This window comes from Neltuma alba, unplaced genomic scaffold (assembly GCF_004799145.2).
Source record: "Neltuma alba isolate B1F8T4 unplaced genomic scaffold, ASM479914v2 tig00002291_pilon, whole genome shotgun sequence".
Taxonomy (NCBI): domain Eukaryota; kingdom Viridiplantae; phylum Streptophyta; class Magnoliopsida; order Fabales; family Fabaceae; genus Neltuma; species Neltuma alba.
Window position 1 is genome coordinate 19,431 of NW_021632809.1, and position 19,704 is coordinate 39,134.

At 32.5% G+C, this 19,704-nt stretch overlaps 2 protein-coding genes across 2 annotated transcripts; one reads left to right on the plus strand and one right to left on the minus strand.

Moving 5' to 3' along the window:
• Positions 1-7,744: 7,744 nt before the first annotated feature.
• LOC114721368 (hevamine-A-like) lies at positions 7,745-9,282 on the minus strand. Its single transcript, XM_028907195.1, has 2 exons — positions 8,786-9,282; positions 7,745-8,150 (listed from the first exon to the last, which is right to left on the minus strand). Exons 1-2 carry the CDS (start codon positions 9,280-9,282, stop codon positions 7,745-7,747), a joined length of 903 nt encoding a protein of 300 aa, XP_028763028.1.
• Positions 9,283-12,137: 2,855 nt separating this feature from the next.
• LOC114721375 (QWRF motif-containing protein 7-like) lies at positions 12,138-16,556 on the plus strand. The gene is made up of 2 exons (XM_028907204.1): positions 12,138-12,737; positions 16,452-16,556. The coding sequence occupies exons 1-2, from the start codon at positions 12,138-12,140 to the stop codon at positions 16,554-16,556; spliced, it is 705 nt and encodes a 234-aa protein (XP_028763037.1).
• Positions 16,557-19,704: the final 3,148 nt, after the last annotated feature.

A 19,704-nucleotide genomic window follows, 5' to 3' on the forward strand; every position in this document is an offset into this window, starting at 1 on the left:
TTTCAATAAAACCGCCGTGGAAAGTGTGTCTTCTAACCCCCTCGGCCGCTCGACTCTCCTCACTTTCTTTCTCATTTCTTCAGTGCGCCGTGGTCCCCCTCTGCCCCACCACCGTAAAACTGCCATTACCGGCCATTCCCGCCACTATCCCACCGTTTAAACTCCTCCATTGAGCTCTTGGAGCCTTGCCGCCGTGCACCGCACTCCGCCGTGGTCGACCGCGCCTCCCATTTCCGTCGGTTCTTCCTCAGCCGTGGTCCACCACCGAAAACCGGTCCTACCCTCCACTATCTAACCAAAAACCGGTGTGTTGCCGCCGTCCGCCGCCGTCCGCCGCTGCCTCACTTCGCATTTGAAGCTTCTCTGCTCTGTGAGTATCCTCTTCTTTCATTCTTTTCAATTTTTCTTGATTTGTTGAATGTTTTAGCCATGAAAATCTGTTATATATGAAATGGGGTTGTTAGTTTTACATTGTGGTTGGCTTCTATTGTTCATTTTGCATTTTTATGTGGTTGAACCGTTGATTGGTGTTAATTGGTAGGCATTAGATGTGAGAAAACCTTAATTCCTTTTTACATATTGTATTAGAAATATGTTTAAATGTTTGGAGTTGATTAGTTGTGAAGTTTTTAAATTTTTTTATAATTTTTTGATATTTATTTCGAATTTTTGATAATTTTTTGTAATAAATATAAGAATTTAGTGATAAATAATCTGTTAGTTATTTTATGTTTTTTTCCTTCGTTATGAATTTTGATTGATAGTAAAGTATTGTTTAAATAATCTGTAGAACAATGGATTGTAGTTGGATGAAAGCTAGGAGAATTAGCAAGGAATATAAGGATGGGGTTGAAAAATTTCTCGAGTTTGCTCAGAGAAATGCCCCTAGTAAAGGAGATGGATTGTACTATTGTCCTTGTGTCAAATGTTTAAACAATAGTCGACGGAGTATTTCTGAGATAAAAGAGCATCTTATCTGTGATGGGATAAATTTGAGGTATACAAATTGGATATGGCATGGAGAAATTAGAAAGACTACAATGTCTGCAAATGAGAAGGTTGTGAATGAAGACTTTGGTGATAGAATTTCGGATATGTTTCGTGATATAAGGTCTGAATCCTCTACACAGTTTTCTTCCACCTTTGAAACTTTGTGTAGTGATGCAGAGACACCTTTATACCCGGGGTACAAAGATGATTACACAAGATTGACAACCGTATTGAAACTGATGAATTTGAAGGCAAGAAATGGTTGGACCGATGCTAGTTTTACGGAATTGCTTGAATTGTTGAGTGATATTCTTCCCAAAAGGAATTCACTTCCGAAACGAATGTATGAGGCAAAAAAGATTTTATGTCCGATGGGTTTGGAATATGAGAAGATACATGCGTGTCATAATGACTGCATATTATTCAGAAATGATTATGAAGAGTTGAATAAGTGCCCTAAATGTGGGATTTCAAGATACAAAATGAAGAAAGATGATGGTGATTATAATGAGATGACCAAAGGTTCTCCTTTAAAGGTTTTGTGGTATCTTCCAATAATACCACGATTTAAGCGTCTATTTGCTAATGCCACAGATGCAAAGAACTTGAGATGGCATTTTGATGAGAAAATATGTGATAGAAAGTTTCGTCACCCAGCAGATTCTCCTCAATGGAAAACAATAGATCAAAAATTTCCTCAATTTGGTGGCAAGCCAAGAAACCTTTGGCTAGGGCTTTGTACGGATGGAATTAACCCATATGGTAATCTTAGTAGCACACACAGTGCTTGGCCAGTGCTCCTCGTAATTTACAACTTGCTTCCTTGGTTATGTATGAAAAGAAAGTATATCATGCTATCTTTGATGATCTCAGGGCCAAAACAACCGGGAAACGATATTGATGTGTATTTGGCACCTTTGATTGAGGATCTGAAGAAATTATGGAATAATAGAAGAGATATGGGAGGTTAGTTATACCAAGTTTAAAGTTCCCGTCTTCAAATGTAAGTGGGTTAATAGTAATGCTGTGCAAGTGGATGAAGAATTTGTATTTGTTTCGGTCGATCTTGAGAGGTTTGGATACGGAGACGAGCCATTTATTTTGGCAAGTCAAGCAAAACAAGTGTTCTTCGTTCCCGATCTAGCAAAAAAGAAATTGTCTATCGTGCTTCAAGGTAAAAGGCAAGGAGTTGGTGGAGATGATGGTGACTTAGAGCTTAATCTTGATGAAACCCCGCCTTTCACAGCTACTCAACCTAAAGCAGTTGAATTAGATTTGGTAGATGATGACTATGCTGTTAGAGATGATCATTGTGAAGGAATTTGGGAGGATAATCGTTGTAAGCCTCAAATGAATTTTTTGATATTTTTTTTTGCTAAATATACTTAATAATATAATGTTTTATATTAACTTGATATTTTTTATTCTTACATTTATTAATTCCTTGTTCTTTAAACAGGAAATGGACGGATCCGGTCAACAGGGTTCTGGTGATGACAACTCTTTTACTAGCCGGAGAAAGGGTAGAGGGCCAACCCATATGAGGCATTTAGCTTTACGTGATGAGAGCACACAGCCTATGAGGATTACAGTGGAGTTTGATGATGATCTGAAGCCTATAGGAAAGGATGGGGCTCAATTTACTAGTTATGTGGGTTATCTCGTACGCAGTAAAATTAGCATTGACATTCCTAACTGGAAGAAGGTGGACAAAGATTTGAAGAAAAACCTTTGGGAGGATATATTGGTATATTGTGCATTGTTTTCTCTACTTGTTTCAATTATAGTTGTTTATTTACTTTATAACTCTATGCTATTATTGTATTGCATGCAGCTGACATTTGATATTCCTGCCATTAAACAAATGAGAGACCGTCTGTTGAAGTAAATTGCTGAACGGTGGAGGGATTTTAAGTCCATGCTTACAACACATTATATTAATGGAAAAAGAAAGGGTGTGCATCCTAAGGAACGATACCAGTTTATTAGCGACGAGGCATGGGAGAATTTTGTGAAGCAACGTGAAGACCCCGCATTTCAGGTTTGGTTTCTTCAAACTTATTTTTTAATCAGGTCATATTTTATTTAACTAAACTAATTTTGTCGATTTGGTTTCATTGTCATAGGCATTGAGTCAGAAGAACAAACAAATATCTGAGCAGAATGTATACCCACATACCATGTCTCGTGCAGGGTATGGTGGGTTGGAAAGAAGTATGATGGAGGAACGACTGAAGAATGCACAGATGGCTGCTGCTTCAGATCCTACTGGCTACATGCCATCTATTGAGCGTCCTTCTCGCCAAGAAAAATGGAAGGCGGCGAGGATTAAAATGGGTCAATACATTACTCCACAGTCTGCTGCTGTTGCTGAGAGGATTGTAAGTAATATTTAAGAATTATGCTTCATTGATTGTTTTTTTCAATTATCTTAAATTGAATTTGTTGTTTTAATGATATAGGATACACTTGAGGAGCAACTATCTCAAGGTACATTCATCCCTCAAGGACGGATGGATATCTTGGCCACTGCTATTGGAAAAGCTGACCATCCCGGAAGAGTTCGAGGGCCCCTAAAGGGATTGGTATTAAAGAATTTTTTGGCTCTGCTTCACGAAGAAGCACCATATCATCCTCCGCTAACATGGTATCTAAAGAGGAGCTCGACCAACGACTACAAGAAGAAACAGAGAGAGTTCGAGCTGAACTAAGTCAACAACACATGGCAGAGATGCAAAAGATACGTGATGAATTCTATGCCAAGTTTCAAAAGACTTTGATGATGATGGGTACGAGCGGATTCCAGATGCCCCGAGTATCTGAACCTTCCCAGGTAATAATCACATATCTTTTTAAATCTTCTAAAGATTCATTTGATCCATTTAAACTTATTTAATGTTTTTTAACTAATTTCATATTATGTTTCAGGGTTCACCTGTGATAAAAAGCGGAAAGGGCAGTAATAATCAGACACAGCCACTGACAGTGTCTGACCCTGACCCTAGCCCTGACCCTGTCGAAGACAATGGGATGCCGTGTTCTCTCTATGTGGATTATGAAAATTCACCTGTTCATGTTGCTAATGGTCGAGCATTCATGGGCACAACGATTCACGGCAACAAAATTCCGAGCAATCAAGCAAGGGTGACAGTGGAGAGGATTGTTCGTGGTCAGGGGGGTACACCAGTGCCTAATCCTACCGATGAGGTTCGACTCTTGGCCCAAGCTAAAGGACATTTCATTTTGTGGCCAAAGAGACTTATTACAAAGCCAATAGTGAAGAAGGCGGCAGCAAAGAAGGCCACAACGAGCGCATCATCTGATCCTGTACTCTTGCCTCTTCCTAGTGATGTTGCGCTTATGTATTCCAGTTTGGAGGTTCTTCATTCCATAGTGCCAAACATGGATAAGCCTGTGACTTTCAAGATGCCGTTGGGGGTTGTGGGTTCAGATATAACATACGACTTCACCATTGATAAGAGGGACCTCGTTCAGTTCCTCAACTTTGAGGAGCTTGATATAGCCTTCATGCAGCTTGCTATTTTGTAAGTTACAATATCATTTTCTTATTACATATTATACTTCATGCATGTCCTAATGTTTTTTACTTGAACAACAGGCATTTTAATCAAATCTGTCAAAACGGAGGACTTGAAAGAACATATGGCTTTATGTGTCCTCAAAGGGTGCAGAAAGAATTTAATACTGTGGAAGCAAGGTCAATCTACATTATGACCGCAATGAGTCAGACCAAAAAGCTAATATATTTTGCACCTTACGTGGAAGCAATGTTTTAAAAGCCGGACCGGAAGTCAAACCGGAAAGATCAACGGGTCATGGTTCAATCGGTCGGATCGGTTGGACCGTTCGGTTAGACCGGTGACGCAATAATTAATTTAAAACAATATTATATACATATAATTAGTATATATGAAAAATATCAAATTATTAAATAATTTAGAAATGCATTTAAATAATCTAAAATTATAATGAAATCATTGAAAATGGACTAAAACCTTATATATTTAAATTTATGTATGTTTAAAATATTTAATGATATTACAAATTATCAATTCATTCAAATCAAAATATTTTTTTAAAAGATAGACCAAATATCGAAACAAAAAGACTAGCGACTCACGATTTTAACACCACAATATATGAAATTTTCTATGAAATAATACTATATGGTTATAAATAGTCTAAAAATATATTAGGATATTTAAGGGATCAATTTTTTTATTTTTCTTCTATTTTTTTAAATTTTTTTAGTATTTTTTAGTCAGGCTAAAAAACCGTCTGGTTTTCTGAAAACCGTTCCGGTTTCCGGTCCAACTCCGGTTCCCGGTTTAATAACGGCTCAACTCCGGTCCAATCCGGCTCAACTATGTGAACGGTTTTTTGGTCCAAACCGAGCCGTTAACGAGTCCGGGTGACGGTTCAACCGGTCCGACCGTCCGGTTCGGTCCGGTTCTTTAATCATTGCGTGGAAGGGTAAGTGTATTATTGTATTTGAGATATACAAGTTGTATGTGTCGGGTTATAATTAATATGGTTTGCTTTTTGCAGTTATCATTGGACTCTAATTGTTTGTGCCCCTTTTGACAACAAAGTTTACTGGTTCGATTCACTCTGTGGAAGTCCATCCGAAGAAACCAAAGATGTCATCGACACGTTAGTTTTTATTTATATATTTATTACTTGTGAAGTTTATACAAGCATGCTCTAATATCATTTTCTCTTATAATGTTGATAGGGCTTTTCATAGTTTTAATGTCGTGGCGATTAAACAAAATAGACAAGCACCAACATGGATTCTTCCACAGGTATATGTTGTTTTGAACTAACTTTTAAACATTTTTGATGAATTAAAGTTAATGTTTATAATCAATAATGTCTAATATTCAATTTTATATCTTATTTTTTTAGTACCGTTGTCAACAAGGACATGTTGAGTGTGGATATTATGTCATCCGCTACATGAATGACATAATTGAGACAGGAACGACTGAGAAATTAGACGAGGTAAAGATGAGTTACGTTCATGACGTTCTTCAATTTATTTCACATTTTTGACTAAGTTCACTATGTTATTTTTGATTAACAGATATTTCAAAATACTGCGCTATATCTCATGGATGACATCAACTTGATGAGGGACACTTTGTCAACAACATTGATAGAAAAAATTGAAATTTAGCTTTCAAATAGATAGGTTATTTCTCAAAAAATTCATTGTTAGATGCTTTCTCTCGGTTCCCTCTTATATTGTTCATGATTTCCATTGTACAGAGAAGTAGTTACTTCTATTTCAGAATTGTTGGACCTAGCCAATACGTGTTCTTTGGTAACCACTTAGTTCTATTATATTGGCCAGTTTCCCTATTTTCGAATTGTGTAAAAAAAATTTCATTGCTGTATATTAACTAGCTAATTGATCTTGTTCTGCGTGATCTGCACTGCCTACATTTGTTTGGAGCTGTAAACTGCAGGGTGGTAAACACGAAAATAAAGCAGAATTTAAAAAAAAAACATTTTTAACGGCGGTTATACATATAACCGCCGTGGAAAAGTGGACTTTCCACGGCGGTTAAAAATAAAACCGCCGTGGAAAGTCCACTTTTCACGACAGTTAAATATAAAACCGCCGTGGAAAGTCCACTTTCCACGGCGGTTAAAAACCGCCGTGTTTTCCTTACCTTTCAACGTCGCCTTTAACAACTACGCCTTCAAAACCGCCGTTAAAAGCCACTTTTAACCGCCGTTAAAAGCCTTTTTTCTGGTAGTGTGACACGTATGATTTTGATGTTCTAAGGGTCGAGGTTAACCGTTTTAATTGAGGATCATTTGGGAATATTATTTTTGAAGAAATTATGACTCCCAACTAATCTTAATCACATTCCTTAATTCACATGTAATTCAGTTAAAAAAATCTTATAAATAAGATTGGAACAAACATTTATTAAGAAAACAAATATTTATCAGCAAAATGCCTAATGGCAATTGGCAAATGAATTGAAGGGTGAGTAATGAAAACCTTGGTCCGGTCCTCTAGGTTTAATTTTCAATCTTTTAGCTTCTAAGTTTTATGAATTTACACAAATTTTATATCATAAATATATTATATATGTATTCCAAACCTCCCACAATAATTTAAATTATTTGCCCCACTTCTACATATGGCGTATTACACAATAATTTATGAAATATGTGTGTGTGTGTGTGTGTGTGTGTGGGGCATTTGTACCTTCCAACGGCCCACAATATGGCATATATAATTTAATATCTGGTCATTTTATAGTATTCTCAGTAGAACAGACGCATTTGAAAATGAGTATGGACTATGGTGGATGCTTACAATGTTTAACAATATATAAGAGACATTACTAGTTGAGTCTTAAGATAATTAAGAAACTGCTCATTTTATATCTATATTCTCTCCGTCATATTTATAAGTCATTTTTAATATTTTTCAACAGATTAGGAAACACATTAAAGTTCATTAACCTTGTTTAAGCTTTAAGTAAGTTATCTATTTTGCTCATGTTAACCATATCTTCAAATAAGCTTCTCACTTTACAACCTTAATAATAAGCGTTTTTGAAAAAATAAAATTGTAACAAATATATAATCAACATGGTGTCCTATGAATTGAAATATATAATGGAGGGAGCATATAGGAACATATATTACATGGTAAATATTACATAAAATAAAAGTGTAAATATATATAATAGTAGACAAGTATGACTTTTTAAACATGGGTTTTAATGGAGGAGCTATATCTGGTTTGGATATCATAGTACCTTGACCATAACATTACGCCTCCATATTTAGGAGAGGTCTTAATGGTAGGAAGCAACTTAGAAATGAGATCAAGAATAGGAATAAATCCACTGCCTGCAGCCTCAGGAGAAGCTGGTAGGCCTAGGAACACCTTATTCACTGGAACATTAGAAGTCCACAGCTTCCATGCACCTTCAAGACTAGATATATCTCCTGAACTATATTGGCATGGAGGGTTATTGTAGAACTGGATCCATGCATTGTCAAATAAACCTGTCCTCAAGGCATTTCCTAACCAAGCATCTGGGAATGGACATTGTGGAGCTGCTACTATATACACCTTTCTACCCCCCTTGCTATAACTTTTAAGTAGTCTGGTATGCAAATAAGAGTTAGTTATTCATGCGCGCACACACACATATATATAATATGAAAAAAATTAAGTATTTATTAAAAAAATAATAATATAAAATATAAAAGCTTGGCCAGTGTAGCATACTTCTACCTGGGCTGGGCCTAAAGTGATTGGGCTATTTTATGTTAGTTAGTTGAGCTACAGCACCACTTAAACCTATAAAATTAACTAAAGAAATCTACTGCCTCCTGTTTTGAATGTAAGAGTTACTTAATTGACATGAATAAATTAAAAAAGTTAGATGAATTAGTTAATTATAAAAAAAAATAACTTGATCTCCTTGAAAACACCCATGTGTAATATTAGATTATATATAAACTAATATATTAGTTTGGGTAAAAATGATAAATATAGGAGACAATGAATTGATATCTTATATTTAGAACCAAATCTAATCTCAAAACTAGCTCCTAGATTAGATACCAGGAGAAATACCTAGCAATATCACTTAAACCTCTAATATTAACTGAAGAAAGTTATAGCCAATGATATTGTAGTCTAGTGACATGAACTCTCACTTATAATTAAGTGAGGCGAGATAGGTTTAGGCCGTTGGTGTTTACCTTCTAGCTCAAAAAACTAAATAAAAACTACCTGGCAAGATCACCCCAGTATTGGTTTGATCCTCCTTCAATGTCAAAGTCAATGCCATCAAGAACAGCAGGACCGAGTGGGCGAGACGAAGACTGTCCTCCCAAGAAGTTATTCCAAAGGTAAGTCGCAACCTCTGTTGCATTAATGGCTTCGCTTCCAGGTCCTGCTCTTAAAGACAACAATACCTTTATGCCTTTGGCTTGGCATGATTCGATATCAGAACTCAAACCAGAACATCCATTATTGTTGCTGGGAACACAATGACCAGCCAGGTTTATTTCTGGAGTTTGGTTTCCCCCATAAGTTGGAAGAAATGCTATCATCATGAACTCATAGTTTCCAGTTTCACATGCCTCAGCCAGCGTGCCTTCGTTCCCATTTTGGCCCCAGTAAGTTGCGATATTGCCAGCTTCGGAAGAAGAAGCCATTGTTGACATGATGATGATGAAGAACAAGGCCAATAAGGATTGGCTTGATGCTGCAGAGATGGACGCCATTTTTGGAAGTTTTGATCTCACTGTCTTTTAAAGTTTTGTGATGTTTATGTGGGCGTAGAGATTTGGGGTTTTATAAGGGTGAGATGTGTGTGTTTGATGCGTGGGGTTTTATTTGGGTGATTTGGCCAATTAATTATGAGAGCGTCGTCGTGGACTCTTTGTTTGAACTTTGAAACTTAAGTTGCAGTCTTTCATAATGGCGTAGGAGATATAATTGACATGTCTCTTGTTTGTTTTCTTTTTGAACACTACTTTGGTGTTCCGTTCCTCTTTTTTCTTTTTTCTTTTTGTTAATATATATGCATATATATATATATATATATATTTCTTACCTTTTTATTCTTTATTTTTTTGGGTGACGCCACCCAACACTTCAAGCTATTTTTAGACCTGCATCCAGCACTCTAAATTATTACCCGTTTGTTTGGCAGATCGTTTAGAGGGGAGAACATGCATTCAAAAAGGGAAATCGTGTGTTGGTAGTTGGTGTGGTCTTCAACAATTGTTTGGGCAAACTTTTTCTCAAATTGACTTTTGGGAATAAAACTCATTCAAGGCAAAAGCTAATTAGAGTAGTTGAGGGCGATGGATGCTTCCAAAAATATTTCAAGGACTCACCTTTGCCCTTTTTTTTTTTTTTTTAAGGGATCATTCATTTAACAAATTACCGGAGGAGGAGTTTATCAATATTTTACTGAAACATGGCGACAAAGAGTTCTATTGAATCCGTTTCGTTGGTGACTTTGGATTGGCCTTCGTCCGCTGTCTTAGTATCCGGTGCTCTTCCTTTGCTTTAAAACGGTGTCGTTTGGTGCATAAAATGACAAGGGAAATAAAGGAGATTGTTAAAATTGTTAATTTTTTATTCTTCAACCGGATTTCCAAACAAAACATTACTCAGCAATTTTCCATTCATGACTTTCCTGCAATCTCCTTTTTTTTTTCTGGTCATTTATCATCAAACGACACTGTTTTAAAGCAAAGGAGTAGCAGGCTAGCAGCGGATATTAAGACAGCGGAGTAAAGTCAATCCGGATTTGAAGTGTCCGGGTCAGCTAAAATAAAGCTTAGAAAAGGATCAATCAAATATATTGCAATTACAAATTAATGAATTTCAGGAAGTTTGATTTCTTGAGAAGTTTTACGTACTGTTTTAATTTTCCGTTTAAGTCTGATGGTGGATGGAATATGGCCATGGTTTTCCAGTTACAGGTGCAACATAGTACTCCCTCCAGTCCTGAATATAAGATCCATTTTGTAGTATAATTTACACTACAAAATAGATCTTATATTTAGGACCAGAGGAGTATATACATACACATTACCTCCTATAAGAGCTAGTTAAGAATTGAGTTTAGTTTTAAATATAAAATTTTAATATTTATTTTGTCTCTCAAATTTATAATATATTTTTTTAAAACATCCCTATGGATTATAAGAGGCTCCTATCTACGAAGAGATATTTCTAATGTATGATCAAAGAGGGTAATTTGGGAAAGTCAATATATATTACAATTAATCAGTTTAACTAATTTTTTTAATCTCTCCAAATTAATTATTTAATTATTATATTAAGCACTGGAGGTAGCTTATATATATAAATATATTCACCATATGTTAAAGACGCATTTTTGTGTCTTTTTCTGACTGAATATAAGGTGGAAATAACAAAAAAAAAAAGTAATTTCAGCGTCTATCATAAAGACCAAACGCTATAATAATCATATAATAAAATTGAAAACATTGAAAAGGGTTTGGGACATTGGTGGCACCAAACGAGAAAGAAAGACATAAATTTTTTCAAAAATTAAGAGAAAACCTCTGTATATATCGTCAATAAGTACACGTATTATTATACATAGCAGAGTAAATTACATAAAACTCTCTTAAACTTTGAATCGTGTGCAAATAATCTTCTTAATCTTTAAAACTTAATAACCAATCTTCAAAAACTTTCCATTTGTATGGATAAACTCCAAACATCGATTATGAACTCTTTTAAATTATATTTTTATGCATATATAATCCCAAAAGCTTTGAGTTATATGCATGTATATAACTCTTTAAACTTTCATATATGCAAAGGTAAGTTATGAGCAAAATTATTCTAGTAAGAGAATTAGCATAAATGTAATAGGAAAATTTACAGTGAGATGTTAAGTAAGTTACTTATGCATATATATATATATATATATATAGTTGAGGGAAATTATAAATGTATGTGTGCATTTGTATCCGTTCAAAATAAAAAAAGAAATCAATAGTTAGAATGTGGCCGAGCCTTTGACCAAAAAGAAATGAGAAATTATATAGCGAGGTCTCAGAAAAAATAATTATTAAAAAATTTTAATAAGTTAAAATTAGTTGTCATTTCTTACCTTGTAGCTTATCATTACAAGTTACTCACTTGTTATGAGACTTTTTTGTGAATATGTTCTTTTTATAAGACCTTATTACAATTCTTCGGGAAAAAAAAAGCTAGCTAAAAACATTACTAAAAAAAGTGTTTAGGTGAAAATAAAATCATAATTTTAGAAGTGGTTTCACAGAATTTGAAATAAATATGTGAAAAAAATTTGGTATTTTTTTTTTTTTTTAAGTTTCAGAAGCTCCCAAATAAGTCAACCCTTGGAATATAACAGAAACAGCACCACATACCCTACCCATGACGTGAAGGCATGTTTTCAACGTCCTCGCATTACGTGCTTCCATGATTCTCACTTCCCAGTTCCCACTTTATAATAATCCCTTCCCCTCTCTCCCTCCCTCCCTCCCTCTCTCTCTCTCTATATATATAACATCACTAAGCTCAAAAACAAGAATTTCTAAGACACAAGACACTATCAATACGCGGCATGGACAAGGAGAACAACAGTGGCCGCCGCAACCCACGGACAGTGTTGCGATCCCCATCACCGTCGCCACGGCTTTGCCGGAGCAAAAGTGGGAGCAACTTATCATCCTTGACGACTACTCCAGAAAATAGCTCCCGCAGGTTTGGATCAAGTCAGAGATTCGTCAGCAACACGAACCGCTCAAAATCCACATCAAAAACAAGAAGAACTTGCAACAATGAAGACAGCACAACGAATCCCTCTTCTTCAAGCGCTTCGGCTCGGAAGTCCCAAGAGATCATCTCTAACAGAAATAACAGATCAGATGGAGTTGGATCTTCAAAGAGGATGACCGCGAAGTCTCCATCGGCATGGGCGTTATCGCCGGGGCGGTTTCTCGGACTCCCGGCGGCGTCATCGTCGTCTGAGACGCCGGGGAAAGTGAAGAGTAACAGCAATGGTGTGAGTAAGGTTTTGAGGTACTTCAGGCAAAAGAAAGTGTCATCGGTGCAAGAAGATGAGCATCACAGGTTTAGGATTTTGCATAACAGATTGTTGCAGTGGAGGTTTGTGAATGCAAGGGCCGAGTCTGCCATGGTTAATGTAAAGAAAGCTTCAGAGGTAAGTAATAAGTTTATTTAATTTTTATTGAGGGAAAAAAAGAGAGGCTAAATTGCACGACCTCCTTAATATAAGAGTTAAATAAAAAAATTAATTAAATTAGTTATTTATTACAAATATGAGTTTATTTTTCTAAATTACTCTTTTTAATCATAATTATCTTTGGATAACAACCCTTTAACATATGTAATCAATAGAGATATTTAGAGAATAAATTACAAATTTAAAGAATAAAGTAGATTAAGATCTTATATTTTAAGACCAAATTCAATTTCTAACTAGTTTTTATATTAAACACTAGAGGGTAGTAGTTTTTTATTTCAACTATCATTTTCCTTATGCACCCTCTGGTTTTAGATATAGAAATTAGCTCACTTGCATATTAATGAAACTAGTTAAGTTAATTACTTATAAAAAATGATTTTCCTAACTAATATAGTTCCTTATTGGAATTACACATGATATTTTATAAAGATAAAGTGAATTGACTTCTTAATTTAAAACTAAACTAAACCTTTAATTTGAATATTTAAGACCAATGGGAGTATAAGTTAAAAGGCATATAATTGTATAGAGAAGTGTATAGTAATTATAATTTTTTAACTTGCTAGTTTGTTTTAAAAATAATATATATTAATACGTATAATCAGCCCATTATATAGTCACACTCAACCTTTTGAACTGACTTTAGCCGAAGTGGTCCCATTAGAAGTAGCATCCTTGTAATTTTTCTTATTTACTTCTGCTGAATTATAATTTAAAATAATTATACCATCAGCTCATATAGGTTGGTTGAATTTAAAATTTATCAACATGCACTGCGGAGAGATTTATTTTATCTTCAACTCATCTAGAGTTTGATTTCTTTATTCATTGCAATATTAGTATATATATTGCCAATAGAGAAAAAAATAAAAAAGAAAAAGAGCTTGTACAGAAAGTCAGAGATAAAAGACTAAATAAATCTCATAAACATAATCTACGATGTACATAATATAAAACTCGGAAGATTCTTTACATCAAAAAAATATTGATGTTAATATATGCAAAATGCATTTTGGAATCGAGCCAAACATATAGATACTATTTGGTATGAAGCATTAAAATAAAGTTTGAGATTAAATTAGGATTGAGAAAATAATATTTAGCATGAGAGATTGCTTATTACATGGGATTAGACAAACCTACGAAAGCAGGATTGGAGAATACCACATGTGGTATTCTCCAATCCCATATACATGGGTTTGTCTAATCCCGTGTAACAAGCAATTTCTCATACTAAAAACTTTTTTAATGATTTTCTTCAACTGTAATCTTAACCCCTCTCTTTCATTTTCAATACTTCGTACTAAACGGAACCATAATATTTTCTTCAGTATAGTACGAGGTCGACTTGTTTGAATAGTTTATCTCATTTATCAATCATCTCGATAATTAAAATTAAATATTTATTATAAATTATGCAATATTTTGGTTACAGAGGTACTGAGGGTGAAACTTAATTAGTTAAACTAGAATACTTTAAATAATAATTTACATATTGTCCATATTTATAAAACTTGATGACAACTTAGATACAGGTGCGCCCTCTTATTCAAATTCAATCCAGGCGAATTAATCAAACCAATAAATCAGTGAACCAATCTTCTAGCCGGTCCGGTCAATAGTCATGGACGCGTTGTTTGGATGGGATTTTATATGTTTTTGTTTTGAGTTTTAAAAAATAGGAGTCAGTTATATTTGTGTTTTGGTAACCATATTTTGTTGGATTATATGATGCTTATACGCAAATATTCTATTTACTTGTGGACTAGTGCATTTTTTTATTTAAATATCACTCATTTTAGAGTTATATATATTCTTATATATTTCAATTACATTATACTATTTTAGTCACAATTGAGTTGATCCCAGTTCAATCATGATAAGACCATTAAATCACTATCTCGATACTTTTAATGACTAGTCTAATTTTCAATACCTTGATGGTACAAAATTCTCCAATTATATATTGTAGTAATTAATATTAATATTAATAATCAATTTAAAATTTATGAAATATTGATGCTTGTTATAAATTTTATATCGACATATTGAATTTTTCTTTTTCTTTTTTGATAAATTGACATATTGATTAATTATGAAGGAGGTTTCTTATATTATATATACATTGTGATAATTTCAGATGAATCTATTCAATGTTTGCCTAAGGATCTTGATGCTAAGAAAGAGAATCTTAGAGAAGAAAAAGGAAAGGCAAAAGGCGAAGCATATCATGAAAATAAATCAACTCGTGAATCCACAAGTGTTTCTTCTGAATGAATGGGAAAAATTATTAGACAGAAAATATGAAGAACACATCAATAGATTGATCAGAAAGCTATCAGCTTTGTCCATTTGTTTGCCTTTTCTTGATATTAAGGTAAGCTCCCTCGCTTTTGCATCCATTCATTTGCCTTTTCTTGCATCATATAATATAAATTTGTCTTGAAAGTTTTCATTTAAAATTATAAGGCATCTGAATTTTTTTAACATAAATTTGCCCTAAAAATTTAAAAATATAATAATGTTGTTTTCTACTGTTAAAAATATTAGCAGTCAATGTCATTATTTTAATAGCTAATACTATTTTTTAATGATGGGGGGCAATATTGCTACGATATTAAACTTATGGGGCAAATTTGCACTAAAAAAAAGTTTCAGCACTTTTAAGTAAAAAATTTTGGGGTAAATTTGCACATTAACCCCTGTATACATTGATGTCTTTTTTTTTTTATTAAAAAAAAGCATGCAAAAGTTTTAAAATTGATTTGAAGTGCATGAACTATGAAGTTTTAAGAAAATTCCCCTTTCCAATTCTATGTTTCTGCATTGGGCCTGGTTTATTTTTCAGGTCCAATGTTTTCACGTCCAATTGTCTGCACTGTTAAGCATTTAAGAACCCAAAGATTAAATTAATTTAATATTAATGAGATAAAAAACTAGAGAATACCAAAATAAGGACTAAAGATATTTTCAATGGCTTGACACACTATTCCTTTATTTGCGACATTGTAAATTTGTAATCACTAATTTTCAAGTGAGATTTGTTTGTTTATGAAGGAAAAGAAAGTATTTAACTTGTTAAAGATAACATTACCTTTCATGGTTTGGTACTTCAATTTTCTTCTTATTAGCAATTTTGAGACTACTAATTTAAGATGAGATTCATCTATTTTTTTAAAAGATAATTTTCATAACTTCTTATAGTTTAATATTGATCTATCTAATAAGAAAAAGGAGACAATTCAAATTGTCAAATATATATATTTTTGTATAATTTAGAATATTTTTTAGTCATGTTGGACTTGAGACTAATTTCTATCAAGCTGAGAGCGTAAAAGTTAAAACTCTCCCAACAAGTATGCTTCTTGGAATTTGAATTTGTGTAATACTTTTATTTCCTAATTCACAATTTTTTTCTTAAACGTGATTAATTTAATCTTTTAATCTTTAAATGCTATTCTTCCTTTAAAAATGATGTTTACTGTCTGCTAAAAAAACACAAGACAAAAAGTCATGTTCTAATTCTAATGTTTTGTTTAATTGTTAATAAAAAATTATATAATTTGTGTTTCTAAAAAAACAATAGTATACAATTATTCTGCATCTTTAAAATTATTTTCGATGTTCATCTTTAGTAATTCACATTATCCCTTGTGCATTCTTTTTCAGGCTGACGTGGCCTCTCTGCATGAAGCCATGAAAACAGCCTTAGAAATAATGGAGAGCATTGATCCACTCATAAGAAAATATCAATCTCAGGTTTTCCCCCTTTAATATTTAATTTTTTTATTACACCTTTTAATATTTATTTTGATGTTTAAGTATCCTTAACAGCTTAATCAATACTCAATTTTGTCCCAAAAAGAGAAAAGAAAAGAAAAGAAAAGAAAAGAATCAATACTCAATTATTTATAGGATAATATTTTTAAAATTACATATACTCATTATTTGGTTTTTGAATTTTAGAAATAGGTGACCGAATTATTGGGAAAAAATGTCTGAACTGGTAAATTTTGAAGTATTGAAAAATACATTATTTGGAGGATTATCGAATAAGGATAGCCTGATGTATTACCCTTAAAGTCTTTGACAAGTAACATGGTCATGCTATTTTTTTAAAAAAAATTTATATAATCAGTAGTTTTTAAATTAACATAAATTTTCAAGTTTCTTTCTTTTTGTCTGGCAAAAAAGTAGTGTTTTTTTTAAAATTTATATAATTAATAGTTTTTAAATTAACAAACAATGTTGATGGACTTTAGTTGAAGAATTAGTTTTTCACAATATGACAAACTAAAATTTAAATTTTTATTGAGAGAGGTATTTATTTTGGTACCAGACAGTATTTTGAACAAATGTGTTTAAGAAAAAATAGTTTCTAAATTAACAGAATTTTTCAAGTTTTTTATATTTATTATAAAAAGGAAATAAATTAATGGGATATTAAGATTTAAGTTATTCTCGCAGTCCGACCCAAAAAGTTTGAGAAAATAAAATTAATTATCAATATATTTTTTTAATTATAATATAATGATTAGAAAGATAATGTGATTAATAATATTATTAGATAAGAGTGCGATTATTAATTAATAATAATATTGTGTGGCAGGTTGATAGAATTCTTTATCAAGTAACAGAACTCAGCACCATATCGAAACAAGAAGAGGAGCACTTTCAGGAACTTTTGAGAATTATGCCCATCATTTATACTTCAAAGGTAAGCAATGGGAAAACATTAAAATTTGATTAAATATACTAGTTTTGGTTCTTAATATAAAGCTAGTTGACTATTTAAGTAGATTAAAAAGTTTATTAAGTTAAATTTTTTCTAGGATATCATTACTAATCATGTGTATTAGTTAAAACTACTACTAGATGGAATTTTTAATATGAGTAACTACTATAAAGCCTACTTTAAAATAGATAAATATGATAGACAAAATAGATGAGAATTTTATATTTCAAGCCAAATTGAATGTCAAACTAACTTTTATATTAAGGATTGGACGTAGTACTTTAATTAATTAGTATGTTTTTCTATACAAATTTTTAATTACTATAGAAAAAATTCTTATTTTTGTTATGAAAGACTAAATTACTCTTAACTGCAAGTAATGTTCTTGGGCTTTCAATTTTGTTTTTCTAACTCTAAGTAGCATCACTGTAATGATTTTGACATGTTAAAATCTGTTAAAATAATATATTTGTCATTTTAAAATTCAATCAGGTATATTTTTGTTATTTTTCCTGTAAAAAAAGAAATGAGAAACAAAAATATATTGATTTTCAATAAAATAAATAAGTCTTGTAATGACTTACGTTAAACCCTGTCAAAATCCCTTAATTTTGAAGCAAATATGAAAGAAAGATACAAATGTTATCTCCTCCTCCTTTTTTTTTTTTTGGTTAGGAAAAGGAGAAAAGCGTGATGGTGCATCTCATCCAAACAAATATGGAGCTGAAACGTATCTGATGAATCATTTTTCTTTTTCTGGCCCAGAAACTTTTTTTTAAAAGTAGTTCTACTTTTCTTTTTGCGTTGATGTTAAATTGGTTAATGTGATTAGTGAATTAGTAAACCGTTTAAATTAAGTTTTAATAATATTTTCAAATTAAATTTTAACTGTTTATTTTTTTTTTAATACCCACTTCTCACTAAGGTGAGGTTTAGAAGCCTCCTCCACCTTAATGGCCCTCAATTAGGCGCGCACATATGTTTTTTTTCCCCTTTTTTGCCAAACATTAATTGGTGAATTGTACTAGTGATTAATTATTGGTCACTCTTACAATGTTTCTTATATCCAAAGAAAATTTATGTCAGTTGAACAAAAAGATTTATGCAATATTAAATTAAATAAATATAGATAGTAAAAAAATTAAAAAATATAATTTATTTATTTATCATTTATTAATGAGCAATTTCTTAAATAATTTATTATCAATACAAAATTGAACAAGAACTGTCCCATCCCTCTATAGGTAAGTATGGTAAAAATAGTTAAATAGACAAGTGAAAGCAAATATAAAATAGGGAAAATTAATCCATGGGTTGGTGTTTTGGACCACCGAATATCTTTTTCTTTTTTTTTCCCCTCCCTATTCTACTCAGTGTTGGTTTCTTGGGTAAACAATATCTATTTTTCCAAATTGCGCTCAGTAATGCTTTTGATGCTGATAGTGGTCTTGTTCGTCCTAAACGGGAGGACTAATAATCCTACCTCCTCTTTTGAATATAAAGAGTTAATTGGTAGATTTGTTTTGATCCTAAGTATAAAATTTAATATATTCTATCTCAAATTTATTTTTAAAAATGTTTTCCTATCAATTGCACATTTAATGGAGTGGTTTTTGTTGAAAATTGTAGAAGCAGAGGAACTTACAAAAATCATTGAACAGTGAGAAATTATAGAGAAGTAAAATAAGAAAAAGGAAACCTATTTGCAGATAGCTACTTTCTTTCAATTTTTAATTCAGTGTCTATAACTTTTTCCATTTTATTAAATCCTTTAAGAATTCCAAGTTAGCACCATTAGTATCTATTGTTTAGGAAATGCATTGAAGGGCCAACTGAAGGATAGATGCAGTTAAAATAGAAAAGGAAGAGGGGAAAAAGGAGGATGTGTACATGATGAAGATGGCGCCATTGATCATGTGCTAGGGTCCATTCCATTGAGTAAGGAGTTTGATCACTCTAAAATACCTCTCCAATTTTTAAGATATGACGTAATTGGGAATTTAATGTTAGTATGATATTTAAGACTTATTTCACATATTTATCAATTTTTTAAAATTAACCCTATTAGTATTTTCCCAACAATAATTAAGTAGGAAGAGAGAATTATTATGTTTTACATTAAGGATCGGAGAAGTAATAAGTATTTTTGTTCCATCTCACAAGAAGAAAGAGGCATTTTGTGCTCTA